The sequence below is a fragment of the Canis lupus genome, chromosome 5 (assembly GCF_003254725.2).
Source record: "Canis lupus dingo isolate Sandy chromosome 5, ASM325472v2, whole genome shotgun sequence".
NCBI lineage: Eukaryota > Metazoa > Chordata > Mammalia > Carnivora > Canidae > Canis > Canis lupus.
In genome coordinates, this window is record NC_064247.1 from 13,523,528 (window position 1) to 13,536,106 (window position 12,579).

The following is a 12,579-nucleotide window of genomic DNA, read 5'->3' on the forward strand; positions in this document are numbered from 1 at the left end:
TGGAATCACCTATTTTAGACGTTTCATGTAAATGAATCATACAATCTGTGGGTATTTTGTAACTGGCTTCTTCCCTTGGTGTGAAGTTTCCGAGGACCATCATGATGTAGCGTGCAAGGGCCAGATAACATTCCATTGGGTGGATGTGTCATTTTGCTGACCCGTTCATCAGCGGATGGACTCGGAAGCACTTTCCACTCTGAGGTTTATGGACGCAGGGTTCCCGTTCTGCATCCGGCTGGGACACCAACAGGTGGGACTCCAGTTGGCCTCCAGCACCACACTTGCAGCTTCTTGGATGACGTGGCTGTTGATAGACGGCTGCCTCAACTGCACATGCCAAATGGAACTAATTTCCCCTGACAGCCTCCCTCCTTCACGCTTCCCCACTTCTGCTAATGGCAACACCAATCTCTCAGGTCCATGCAACAGTCTTCTTCTTCTTCTTTTTTTTAACCCCTCCTTCTTCTGCATAGTAACTCACATGCCAACCTGTGTAGACCCTACCTCGACTATACCATTTCCTCCCATTGTCATGACCGATTTCAAGCCTCTTGGCTGTCAGTGTAGGTTTTCACCAGCTTCCCCATTTGCTAACTGTCCCCTTTCTACTCAGTGTGATTCAGTTGCTGGATTTATCCTTTTTATGTGCAGCTGTGTCCAAACCTGTCCCGGGATCAAACGGCTGAAATGAAATGCAAATTTCTAACCCTTGGTCCAGCGTAAATAGCTTGCAATTTAGTAAAGGAAGAAAGGCAGATAAGTGATAGTCATACCCTTGCCTTCGCTATTTGATTGCAAACATCTTTAAGGGAAGAAACTATTTCCACAGCAGGGTGAGAAAGACAAGGCTTTGGTGGAAGCCAGGCCCTCTCTTGAAGCCTACCTATTCCATCAGGGACACGAGAATCACCCCAAGCTTCCATCACCTCATTTGTGAATAAAAAAAAAAGGAGAAAAACTACTTACCTCTTGGGGTGCTTGTGAAGATGAGACGTAAGGTACATAAGGGGACAACACCTGACGTGTAGCTTGTACACAATGAACTGTGGCCCCTGCTTTCGTCCTCCCCGAGATGCTGCACACTGCTCTGCAGAGCGGGCACCCAATACTCGGACTGCTAAATGGAAATGTGGGGATTTGGTGGGATACAGGGGGAAGCCCCAACTGCGGAAGGAGTCAGGGAAAGAGAACAGTAGCTGGCAGTTGCAGAGAATGAAAAGAGGGAGCTTGGAAACACGAGCAAGACATGGATGGACAGGTACGTTCTGGGCTGGCCTGAAGGCAAAGGCTGAGGCAGGACTACCTGGGGGCAAGGTGCGGGGGGCAGGGAGGAGGCTAAGCCTCACTCGGGTGAAGGGCCATGATGGGTAGGAGAGGGAAATCAAGTTGGCCAAAGAAATCATGAACAGCTCAGAAACTAAGTAGAGTTGGATCTCCCCGTGGGAGTCCCCACAGAGCCATTACGGTTCTTGGGCTGACAAGTGACGGGAGGAGCAGGAACCCACGCTCATGCTGGTGTTTGCCCAAAACGACCCGGCCACGCTGGGGATAGAGCAAGGAGCACACCAGAAAGACATTTTGAGTGCTGGGGGGCTCAGTGGTTGAGCATCTGCCTTCGGCACAGGGCGTGATCCTGGAGACCCGGGATCGAGTCCCACGTTGGGCTCCCTGCATGGAACCTGCTGCTCCCTCTGCCTGTGTCTCTGCTTCTCTCTGTGTGTCTCTCATGAATAAATAAATAAAATCTTAAAAAAGAATACATTTTGAAAGAAAAAAGCATTACAGGCCTTCCCTAGTAACAAAAACGATAAACGATCCTGAACTTTTGCCTCTTTCCCCGAAGGCCAACATTTTATTTTTTCCCTCCAAACATCTTCAAACACCTTGTTCCTCCAATCCTTTCTTTTCTGAAACAAAGCTAGAAATAAACTTGACCGATTAGTCAGGAAACCCTATCAGTCGTGGCTGTCCAGGTACTCCGACCCAAGATAGAAAGATTCCGGGTTATCTTAATCTGCCTACCTGTGCCCAGGCTTAATTGCGATGCGGCGCTTCCCTGAAGAGACAGGAAGAAGTTGAGCATGTCAGGTAATCAATCAAAACTCACATTTACAGCTCCAGAACCTTCCCCCACACTCCTATTAGAGTACAGATACCCCACAGGAGGCAAACATTAGGCTCCGTAGGTACTGCAGCCAAATATCACTGGCTGCCCCCATCAAATTAGAATGTGGCAAAGAGGCCACTTTCTAAAAGGAAAAAGAAAAAGGTCAAGAAATTTTGAGGCCTTTTTAAAAAAGATTTTATTTATTTATTTGATAGAGAGAGAGAGAGAGCACAAGCAGGGGGAGCAGGAGAGGGAGAAGCAGACTCCCCCCCCCCCGAGCAAGGAAGCCCACACGGGGCTCGACCCCAGCGCCCTGAAATCATGACCTGAGCCAAAGGCAGACACTTAACCGACTGAGCCACCCAGGCGCCCCAAATTTGAAGCTTTTACTTTCAATAGGTGGCAAGGCATAGGGAGAGTTTTGTGCCTCTTTTCCTTCCACTGGAGCTGTTTATAAATATTTGATTGCATGAAAGCCTCCAAGTTCTCTGGGACTCATTCTTGCTGGCTGGGCCCGTTTTGCTGCTGCTGCACTTGCTGGCTAAATAATCAATCCAGCTACCTCAGGTTCCGGGCACTCAACTTTTGTGAATTTGCCAAATTTCAGAAGCCTTTCAGAAGAGGCCATCAATCAGGACACGAGAGGGAATGGAGGTAAGCTCTGTCAGTCTCAGGCTCGCTTTGAGCACATATACTAAAATTGGAATGATCCAGAGAAGATTAGCACGGCCCCTGCGCTAGGATGACACACAAATCTGAGAAGTGTTCTATATTAAAAAAAGAAAAAAAAAAAAAAAAAAAGACCTGTCAGTCTCTCTCAGCCAATGCTCAGAAAGTCTTCTCTGAACCAGGAATGTCACATCCGCTTCCCCAAAAGCCCTCAAGATTCTTGTAAACTGGCATGGAGATGAGGACAACAGAGAAAATATAAATAATGCCTCAGAAGACTGTAGGTCATGCTCAACTAGAGGAATCTATCAAAAGAAGAGATGCCAAAGAAGAAGAGGGCAAAGGGAGATTTCCAGGGACAGACTTCAGCGAGTGACATTAAAATTATGCTCTTATTTGGAGGAACACACGAGGCCAGGAAAGGCTGGGGTCACCTGGCCCAGCGAGCCCCCTCTAAGCTGCACCTCTGTGCTCTTGGGTCATCGACCTTGGACCCTGTCAGGACTGGAGGGACCCAAGAGAGAACTGGCACCTAACTTCCTCAGGAGAAGATGAGAAACCTGGCAAATGACTTGTTCCGGGTTAGACAATGAGCTAAATGAGAGCAGAGAGTAGAAAGGACTTTAGTTTGGTCTGGTCATGCTTCCTTGGTCTGACGTACAGATAGGAGGGGAAGACAGGGAAAGCCCCAGAAACCCTGCCCCACATCACCCTTCAGGCCATGCTGTCTGGGCTACAGGGTTTGCGTTCTCCAGAAAAGGTCCTAAAGCATAAGAAGTTCATATCCATACATGAATATGAAAATCGCTTATGCTCTTTACCGCAGTAGCTATGGTAATATATGCATTTTTAGGAAGATAAAACGCAAAGTTTCATTAAATAATCACACTATAACTCAGTCTCCCATTAATTAAAAATGTAAGCAGCTCATATATTTTAAGGAAATTAAAGATGTTTCCAAACTACCAAGGTCTAGCTTTAATGGGAAGATAAACCCAAATAGCATCAGCACACTGCGTATGGAAGGAGGCTTTCAGCAAGATGAAAAAAACCATTAGTTACACAGGACTGCGTAATTTCTGGGACGTCTCCTGCGACCACACTCCACCCCCTTATAACAGTAGCACCAAAGCAGCACAAGTTCAATATATAGGTTTCTTAAAACCAAGGTTCTGGGGGCACCTGGGTGGCTCAGTGGATTGAGTGTCACCTTCAGCTCAGGTCATGATCTTGGGGTCCTGGGATCGAGTCCCACGTTGGGTTCCCTGCTTAGTGGGGAGTCTGCTTCTCCCTCTCCCTCTGCTCCTTCCTCTGCTCACGCTCTCTCTCAAATAAATAAAATCTTAAAACCAAAGTTCTTACTAAATCACCATTTCTTTCTTCCTTTACATTTAAAAGAACTAGGTTAAACAAGTATATTATTATATAGGCTAGCAACCAATTTTTAAAAAATGAACATACATTCTCTCCCTCCTCTCTCACACACATACACGTAAGCCTAGCATTTGGACACACAAAACCATGATAAAACCTGAAATAGGGCTGCCTTTGTAAGAGAGAGATTTCCATATCCTAAATGCATTCATCATCTTTTCACCTTTCCCACTTTAAGTATTCAGCTCCTAGAATAAAATACTGCCACCACCAGCTTTCTAGAGAGACACCGATCACATGCTTGGAAATTTCTTATTCATGCCCCACAATAACTCCATTAAGTATTACTGACCCTGATCTGGAGCTGAGGAAATGGGACCCAGGGGTTGACCTGCTCGGGGTCACACAGCAAGTGAACAGAAGAGCTAGAACTGAACCTGACCCTTCAGGCTCTTTTCACCACCCCAACACTTCCCAAAGTATGGTCTGCAAACCCCTGGTGTTGCCAAGATTTTCAGGGATCCAATCATAACTATTTTCATCAGACTACTAATTTGGAAATTTGTGTCCACCACCGTGAGACTTCTCCAATGAGATCAGTTATCAATACCAATGAACGTGAGCTTTTGATTTTATGTAAAGAAATGTGTCAACAAGTGAAGGTCTGTGTAGTTCAGGAAACCAGTTATTTTCCAAATTACTGATACGGGGTATTATAAAACCATGCATGGGTAAAAGATGCCATTTTTCACACACTTGAAGTTTAAAATGGACTGATGTATTTTAGTGTCACAAAGTATAAAAATTTCATTGATGTGGCTTCAGATTCCACATTGCTGCTCTTTTAAGAAACTACCACTCGTCAAGTTTCAGTGTAGTATCAAAATATCCACAACCATCTGAAAAGGCTATTAAAATACTTTTCCCTTTTTAAAATATGTGTCTGTGTAAGGCTGGATTTTCTTCATATACTTCAATCGAAGCAACATAGCACACCAGATTGCATGCAAAAGTAGATACGAGAATCCAGTTGTCTTTTACTATGACAGACATTAAAGACATCTGAAAAACTGTAACACTCTTCTCATGAATCATTTTGTGAAAAATGGGTTTACAATTATTTTTAAATGAATTAATGTTTTTTATTGGTTTTCTCCTTTCTCATAAGGAATTTTCTCATTTCCCTAACGAGGTCAAGGTCAGTAGACACATTCCACATGAATACGAGATCCTCCAGGAGGCCTACAATAACTTTTAGGAGTATGAAGTGATCTTGAGATCAAAACGATTGAGCTTGGCTGCCCTTATTTAAAATAATGAGAGCAGAAAAAAATTGATCTGTGCAGATACTTCTCCAAAAAAAAAAAAAATTACATGTATACAAAGAAAGGGATACCCTAGAATAAAATGCTGTAAAGGAAGCCTTAAATTAAAGGTAGGCCCAAAAGCACCCTCACCAAGTAAGGGGGAAAGACTGGAATAGAAAGAGAGCTCTCTATCTACCCTAAATGGTTTCACACCGAGGCCTTGGCTGATGCTCAGGGAATGCTGGTGTCTCACTAGCAATAGGTGGCAAAACAAACATGCTTCCTGGTGGCTAAAATCAAGCAAGTGCTTGCAGTTAGCAGTATGGGTGACACTTGCCATTATAGGAAAAAATGGGAAACACCTAGATCTAGCTATTTATCTGTAATGTTTGAGGACATTCGTCAGGAAGACATCAACTGAAAAGCAATTATTCATCGGGATAGATCCTCTGATCTTTCCAGTTGGTACTAAACCTTTGGTGAGCCAGTCCCGTGGCTTGGGAGAGGGATGGAAACAATATAAGTAACTGCTCACAGGCAGAGACAGTGCTTAATTTTTGCTGTTCCTCTTAGAAGATAGGCATCCAGGACCAAGTGGGAATGGAACAGGTATTCATCTCCCCCACAACCTACGTTCATAAACACACTTGCAAGCACTAACAGTTTAATGGCCACAAAGTATATTTAAAGTCTCAATTTTTAAAGGGCTTAACTAAAAAATCCTGCAAAATATAAAGCATTTTTCGCTGTACTTATCAGATCTACTGGCCAAATGTGCCCCCGAATGACTGAACATTTAAATGTCATCCTAAGAATTAGTCAAATGATACGTCTATGTCAAAACTAACATACCAACAAGTCCCCAAATCTGCAAGCTTTCAGGATGGAAATGGGATTAAAAAAAAAAGAAAAGAAAAAAAAGAAATGTTGCTATCTTAGGAAATCCAGCGTTGGGGATGAGAATGGTAATAAAGACATCCTATTTTCATTTAGGGTAGCATTAAGCCGAAGTTATTTTCAAGTGAACCATTAATTCCACTGACTTATATACTTTAAAAATGGTTAAAATGACAAATCTTATGTGCATATGTTTTACAATTTAAAAAAGTATATCAAGTCATTGAATTGTACTCTTTAAAGGAATGAACTGTATAACATGTGCATTAGGTCTCAATGAAGCTGGCCCAGGTGCTGCAACATTGCCAACTGCTGGTGTCTTCACAGAAGCTCACACATTAGTGGCCAGCTCCCCAGTAAAGATGTTCTCATAAGCAGGAAGATGTTGGACGGTCACTGCCAGGAAGATTAATCAAGGCCTCCTTGGTGCCTAAGCTTTTCTTTCGTTTCAAAGATTTTATTTATTCATGAGACACACAGAGAGAGAGGCAGAGACACAGGCAGGGGGAGAAGCAGGGTCCCCGTAGGGAACCGGATGCAGGACTCGATCCCAGGACCCCGGGATCCCGACCTGAGCCGAAGGCAGATGCTCAACTGCTGAGCTACCCAAGTGCTAGTGCCTAAGCTTTTCTAATGTAACTTGTATAAGACAGAGCAAGAAGAATATAAATAAAAAGTCACATCCTTAGTTATTTTAAGCATATTTAATATTTGAACTTTCATTTTCTATTTTCCCAGACCCCAGAAAACAGAAAGTTTTTAGATGACCAATATTTTGTTCCAGAAACATAGTCTTATCAGCTAATTCATAAAAGAGCTATTTTACAAAGGTACATCTGGATAATTAGAACAATAAAGTCTTTTAGGCATTTCAAAATGTGATCAGTAAAAATACATGATTATTAATAAAGTTTTTTTTTTAAAGATAGTTCCAGATTTTTTTAAAAGTAATTTCTGTTAAAGAGTACATGATTGTATGGTGAACAAGGAAAATAAAATGTTCTAGTAGGAAGAGGCTTATTAAAAATAACCAATAGTGTGCACATTACAGTTATCACTTTTGCAGGACATCTGCTTAGCCATTGGCACCCGGAAATGGCAGACAGGGCTTCCTTCTACGAGGTACATTTTTTTTTTCTACCAATTTATTATCAAAACCATCAGTACCAGTGGGGAAGGTGTAAGGAACGAGGCAAAAGAAACTCCTTTCTTGAAGAAAGAACAATTTTGCAGATCACTGAAAAGGCGTGGACCTGTCAGAAGAAAACATGGTTTATCAAACAAAGACTTTAACAGTAGAGGCGAAAAAACTAGCCAGCAGAAAGAGGACTAGAAGGTCCTGCCAATTTTCTATCTTGAGGTCCTCTGTACACACTTCTCAGTGATGCTCTCTGTGACACACAGGGAAGGAAAGATTGACCAAAGTTCTAGTAGCTCAAAATAACATCATATACCACCTTCAGAGAAGACAGTTTCCAGTTTGAAATATAGAAGCTCCAGGTAATACACCAAATTTACCAGCATCACCAAAAAAAAAAAAAAAAGAAAAGAAAAGAAAAAAAGAAAAAAGTAAGTAAAAGACAACTCAATGGAAGCATAATTATTTTCTTTAGCTTCTAAAAAGAAGGGGGGAAAAAAACTTTTCACATTAGATTTCCCCTCTCTCCTCCAAAAAAAACTTTTATCTTGGGGCACCTGGCTGGCTCAGTCTGTAAAGCATGTGACTCCTGATCTTGAGGTTATGAGTTTGAGCTCCTCGTTGGGTATCGAGATTACTTCAAAAGAAAATCTTTACAAAAAAATTAAAATAAAGAGACACATCCTAACAGTAGTCAGAAGTTGTTTTGGGGAATGGGAAGCCATAAAGGTAATGAAATGCACCTTCTTATGGTACAATATAGTAAATGGTTTCAGTTTAGGTCCTAAAAGCCGAGAGAACTCAAGCAGTCCAAGTCAGCTGATTTTAAAGTATGCAAAATATATGGCTTCTAGGGCTGTAATCATGATTTTAAATTATAGCACTTTGGGGGCTTGCTGATTTGCCTTGATTAACTCTGTTCTCTGAAAAGGAAGGAGACACTCCAAACGTAATTTGCCACTTAATAGCAAAGGAGCCATTAGGCCCCCAGAAGAGAGCACAGGGTCACAGCAGGTCACTTCAGTGGCTAAAACCCAGCTCTCCTGCTCTGGGGAGGTTGCTTTGTTCACCACCCTTGGATCCAGCTTCTCCTCCAGTTAACTATGAGAAAACAGCTTTGATGGGGATCACTGTCACTCAAAACCCAGGGCGACTATCTAATTCCATCATCCTGAAAGGCAGATATGGTATCAGAGCAGAGTGCATGTGATTCTAAAGGCCGGAAAGAAAAGGCGGGGCTGGGAAGGAGGAGGGGAGAAGTTAGGCTGGTAGGACAAAAAGAACACTCAAAAACTAGAATCTTTTCAGACCTAAGACTTTGCTTTGGGGCTTCATTTAAAAATCCAGATATAAATTTATTTGGAGGTACTAGAGCTATGGTCAAAGCATTTTTCCAGTTAGCCCGGTTCCAAGGAGAGGTGAAAACTGTAGGAGAAGACAAGCAGATCGTTGTTAAGGACAAGATACTGGCGGAGCTGGAAGAGAAACCTAAACGTTCCTTAAACAAGGGCCGAAGAATTACATGAACTTACCCTGTGCTGTTTGAACTTAGGGTGAAAGTTCTATTGTTTACCTTGCTCCTGATTAAATGCCCGCGGATGATGACGCTGGTGTCAGGGGGCCACAGGCGTATCACCCTGTGAGTTGGGAGTGACTACCCCCTTTCCAGCCCCACCTAACCATTCGGTTTCTACCTGCTTCTCTTACGAGATACAGAAAGTCAAGTCCCAAGCTTGTCTTACTAGCTTCTGCTTCTGCTTCTAAAATGTTTACACCCAATTCTGATTTCGTTCATGCTGGGCCTGCAACTCAAAATATCAGTCTAATTTATAGATGAGGTCCAACGAATGGTCCAAGTTGGTCTACTTAAAAACACAGGTCAGACTTGAAAAGGCAGGAAATAGGAATGTGGACAGAGATGAGCTTGTCAAGTCGTAGTGGTGTTTACAGGAGGAGTAGGGAATCATCATTACTTGCGATGAGAGTGCCGGGGAAGAGGAAAGTCACATCCCGATTACCCCCAGGGTTCAGAGGGCACTACTGAAAGGTGTGAGCAGTGGAGGAACACGCGTTGCGTATTAACAGAACTGGAAGATTTGACCAATGATTTCGTTTTAGTTGGCAAAAATACTCCAAGACGTGTATACCCGATGCACAAGGAAAACCACAGAAAGCCAACGTAACTGACGGAGTTCTCCAGTTACGATTCTGAAACATCTGTCCCCTGCAGGGTGCTGCCCATTCTACAAGTCACTCTAGAGCAGCCAGCCAGCAACCCCTTGCCCACAGTTTCCAGTGTATGTTCTGGTCTGCAATTTGTAAGGTCACGCACCAGTGTGGAGAAAGCTCCGGCAGCGAAGTCAGAGGAAGTGCTTCTGGAGCTGGTTTGAGCAGCCCTGCCTTCTCCACCACCTCTCTCTCCGCTCCACGCGTGGCTCTCCTTTTAACTCAAAGAGCCCTTTGGCACCATCAGTGCAAAATTAATATTCGAGTTAAACCTCCAGGTACTAAAATTTTACTGGCCTTCTATTCAGCAGTACCCGTGGCTAATGAGAGCCATGGTTCAACTCAGTAGTGATTCCGTTAGATAACCTTCCTAGACTCTTGCCCCCGCTCCCAACCCACCCCTCCTCAGCAGCCCCCACCCCTGCCACCAGTTGAAGCATCTTTGTTTGTTTTCTTCCTTCCTGCTCAATCTGCAGGGATAATTTTCCACAAGTGCCGAAGTCTAATGTATCATCATAAAAATGAAACAATACCAAGAATAACAAATTTATAGCCAAGAAAATAAAATTTGCTTTCCTCCCCCTCCCAAGTCCCTCCCCTCAATAGAAAAAAAGACAAAAGAAGAAAACACACCCATTTTCAAGTGCCTGCTATTTAGTACATTGAGGATTTCTGTTAATTGCAGGTGGAGCCCAGCTACAGAGAAGAGGTGCTTGCCTCAGGTGGGAGGAAGCCCACCTAACTCTGCCCACCTGGGCAGCACACAGCTCGAGTCCTCTGTGCACAGGAACCACGGGCATGCTGTGCCTTCAAGGAGGTGCTCCTCAACGAAGACGCCTACTGGACAGCAGGGGCCACGGGACAGACTTCAGTGAAGGCTGGATGCTCCTCCCTCCCCCGGCTTACCCTCTCTCCACCTCTCTACCCAGCCTCCCAATACCTCATCCGGAACTCTTGGCTTCAGGGGCAACTGACCCTTGGGTGTCCTAAATACAAAGGGCTAAAACTCTCACTACTCAATTAAAACAAAACATGGCAAAATAAAAATTAAAATGTGCTTTCAAATACGGAATGAAGTCAAATAAATACATCTGATTTTTCTCTTCTTCTTAAGTCTAAGTAAAATTTCATATCCTACACCCAAAGCTCTATACATTTGGTTTTTGTTCTGAATCAAAATGAATTTCCGATGGTGAGGAGCGCAGAGCGAGAGAGTCAAGGCTCCCTCACTGACAGGCTAGTGCAGCTGCCGGACTTGGAAGAACTAGTCCCGCTCTGGGCGCCCAGGCACGCGGCGACCCCTGGGGTGGGGGGTTCACAGGCAGACCCTCCGTCACACACTCTCTCTGCGTCCACGCTGCAGCCAGGATGGGTGATACAAGGCCGGTGCTCAGAGTCCAACAACCTTCAGTCACCTCCAGGACACGTGGTTCTAACTCTTATCTGGGAAGAATAATGATAGGCAGAGATCAAATTAAGAACAGACTAATAGAGAATACCTAGGCACCTGTGGGGCTTGTTGTGTGTGTCTTTCTGGATTAGAAAGGCCTCATTCAAGGGGCGCCTGGGTGGCTCAGTGGTTGAGCGTCTGCCTTTGGCTCAGGTCGTGATCCCGGGGTCCTGGGATCGAGTTCCACATTGGGCTCCCTGTAGGAAGCTTGCCTCTCCCTCTGCCTATGTCTCTGCCTCTCTCTGTGTCTCTCGTGAGTAAATAAATAAAATCTTGAAAAAAAAAAAAAAAAAAGAAAGGCCTCATTCACTCATTCAAAACCATGTGAGCCAACAACAGAGTACAAATTGCTGCACTGAGCACAGATCCATTTGCGATCACGGGGAGATGGCGCTCTCGCTATTAGGACAGATACCCACGTCCAGCAAGGCCTGGCGGGCCCAGAGCCTCCCTCGGCAGCACTGGCAGGGTCTCAGGGATCTAGGATTTATCAGGCTTACCCCTGCCCTGTTTTCTGCTTTTGCAAAGGTGAAGTAAAGCCTGGGGTGGGTAGAGGAGAGGGGTGGGTAGAGGGGAGGAGTGGGGAGCCAGGGGGCCGGGGAGGACGGCACAAGAACTGACAACCACAGCTTCTCTTAGAAAAGGAAGAGCAGAGTCAGCAAACAACAGCCTCTGCTTGATATATGATGTTTGGAAACAAGTGGTTTTTTAAAGACAGGAAAGAAATGGAATCTCAGAAGGTTTCCACTTTAAAGAATAATAAATCATTCTGTTGGACATACTGTTGGCAGAATGATTCTAGAGTCTGGAATCCACGATTTTCACATACCTGAGTGCTTGTCTGTGAGGGCTGATCCAGCCAGCCTTTGGCAAAGAATGCTGTAACTCTCTTCCACCTTCTGTAAGATAAAACCCACGGGGTTCTCATTTGAACATCATAATTTTCCTTTATGAAAACAGGGAAGAAACCTTTTCATATTGCCAGTACATGCTTCTAGATTTCAACATGAATGTTGTTAAAGATTTTGTTAGTGAGGAAGAAAAGTGAACCGCATTCCTTTTACCTGTCTCTCCCTTGAGTAACCTATAACTTCTTCAGGTTAAAGATGATTCCCCCACCCCCGGAGGCACCCTGAAGACGGCCCCACGGGGGACAGGAGCTGCATTAGAGCCAGCTGGCCCACGATGGCCTTCTAGATACCTCGTCTGCCCTTGGATGACACTCCTTATAATCACATGAAGAAGGGAAAACCTATCACATAAAGCTAAATGAAAAACTAAGGGAGACCATTCTTCAGCTCAAAGGCTTCTAAGAACACTTTTAATGTTGTCCCTAAGCCTCTAACTAAACCAAGTCATGAAAAAAATGTTTAGGTGCTGGCAGCTGTGTCTACCGATGACAAACTTT

The 12,579-nt window shown here is 44.1% G+C and overlaps 1 protein-coding gene and 1 non-coding gene across 11 annotated transcripts in view; one reads left to right on the forward strand and one right to left on the reverse strand.

The window, feature by feature from the left end:
* The first annotated feature begins 2,784 nt into the window (after positions 1–2,784).
* Positions 2,785–2,887, forward strand: LOC112671567 (U6 spliceosomal RNA). Its single transcript, XR_003143698.1, has one exon. It is a non-coding gene; the product is annotated as a U6 spliceosomal RNA (small nuclear RNA).
* A 4,159-nt stretch (positions 2,888–7,046) lies between these two features.
* ARHGEF12 (Rho guanine nucleotide exchange factor 12) overlaps positions 7,047–12,579 on the reverse strand; it is a 151,101-nt gene continuing 145,568 nt past the window's right edge. For all 10 annotated transcript variants that reach the window (XM_049109866.1, XM_049109869.1, XM_025465217.3 and 7 more), the window contains 2 exons: positions 12,001–12,070; positions 7,047–11,164 (listed from right to left, as the gene is read on the reverse strand). In XM_049109866.1, coding sequence (XP_048965823.1) covers positions 11,154–11,164; positions 12,001–12,070 — 81 coding nt within the window. In that variant the 3' untranslated portion in view covers positions 7,047–11,153. The remainder of the gene's footprint in view (positions 11,165–12,000; positions 12,071–12,579) is intronic.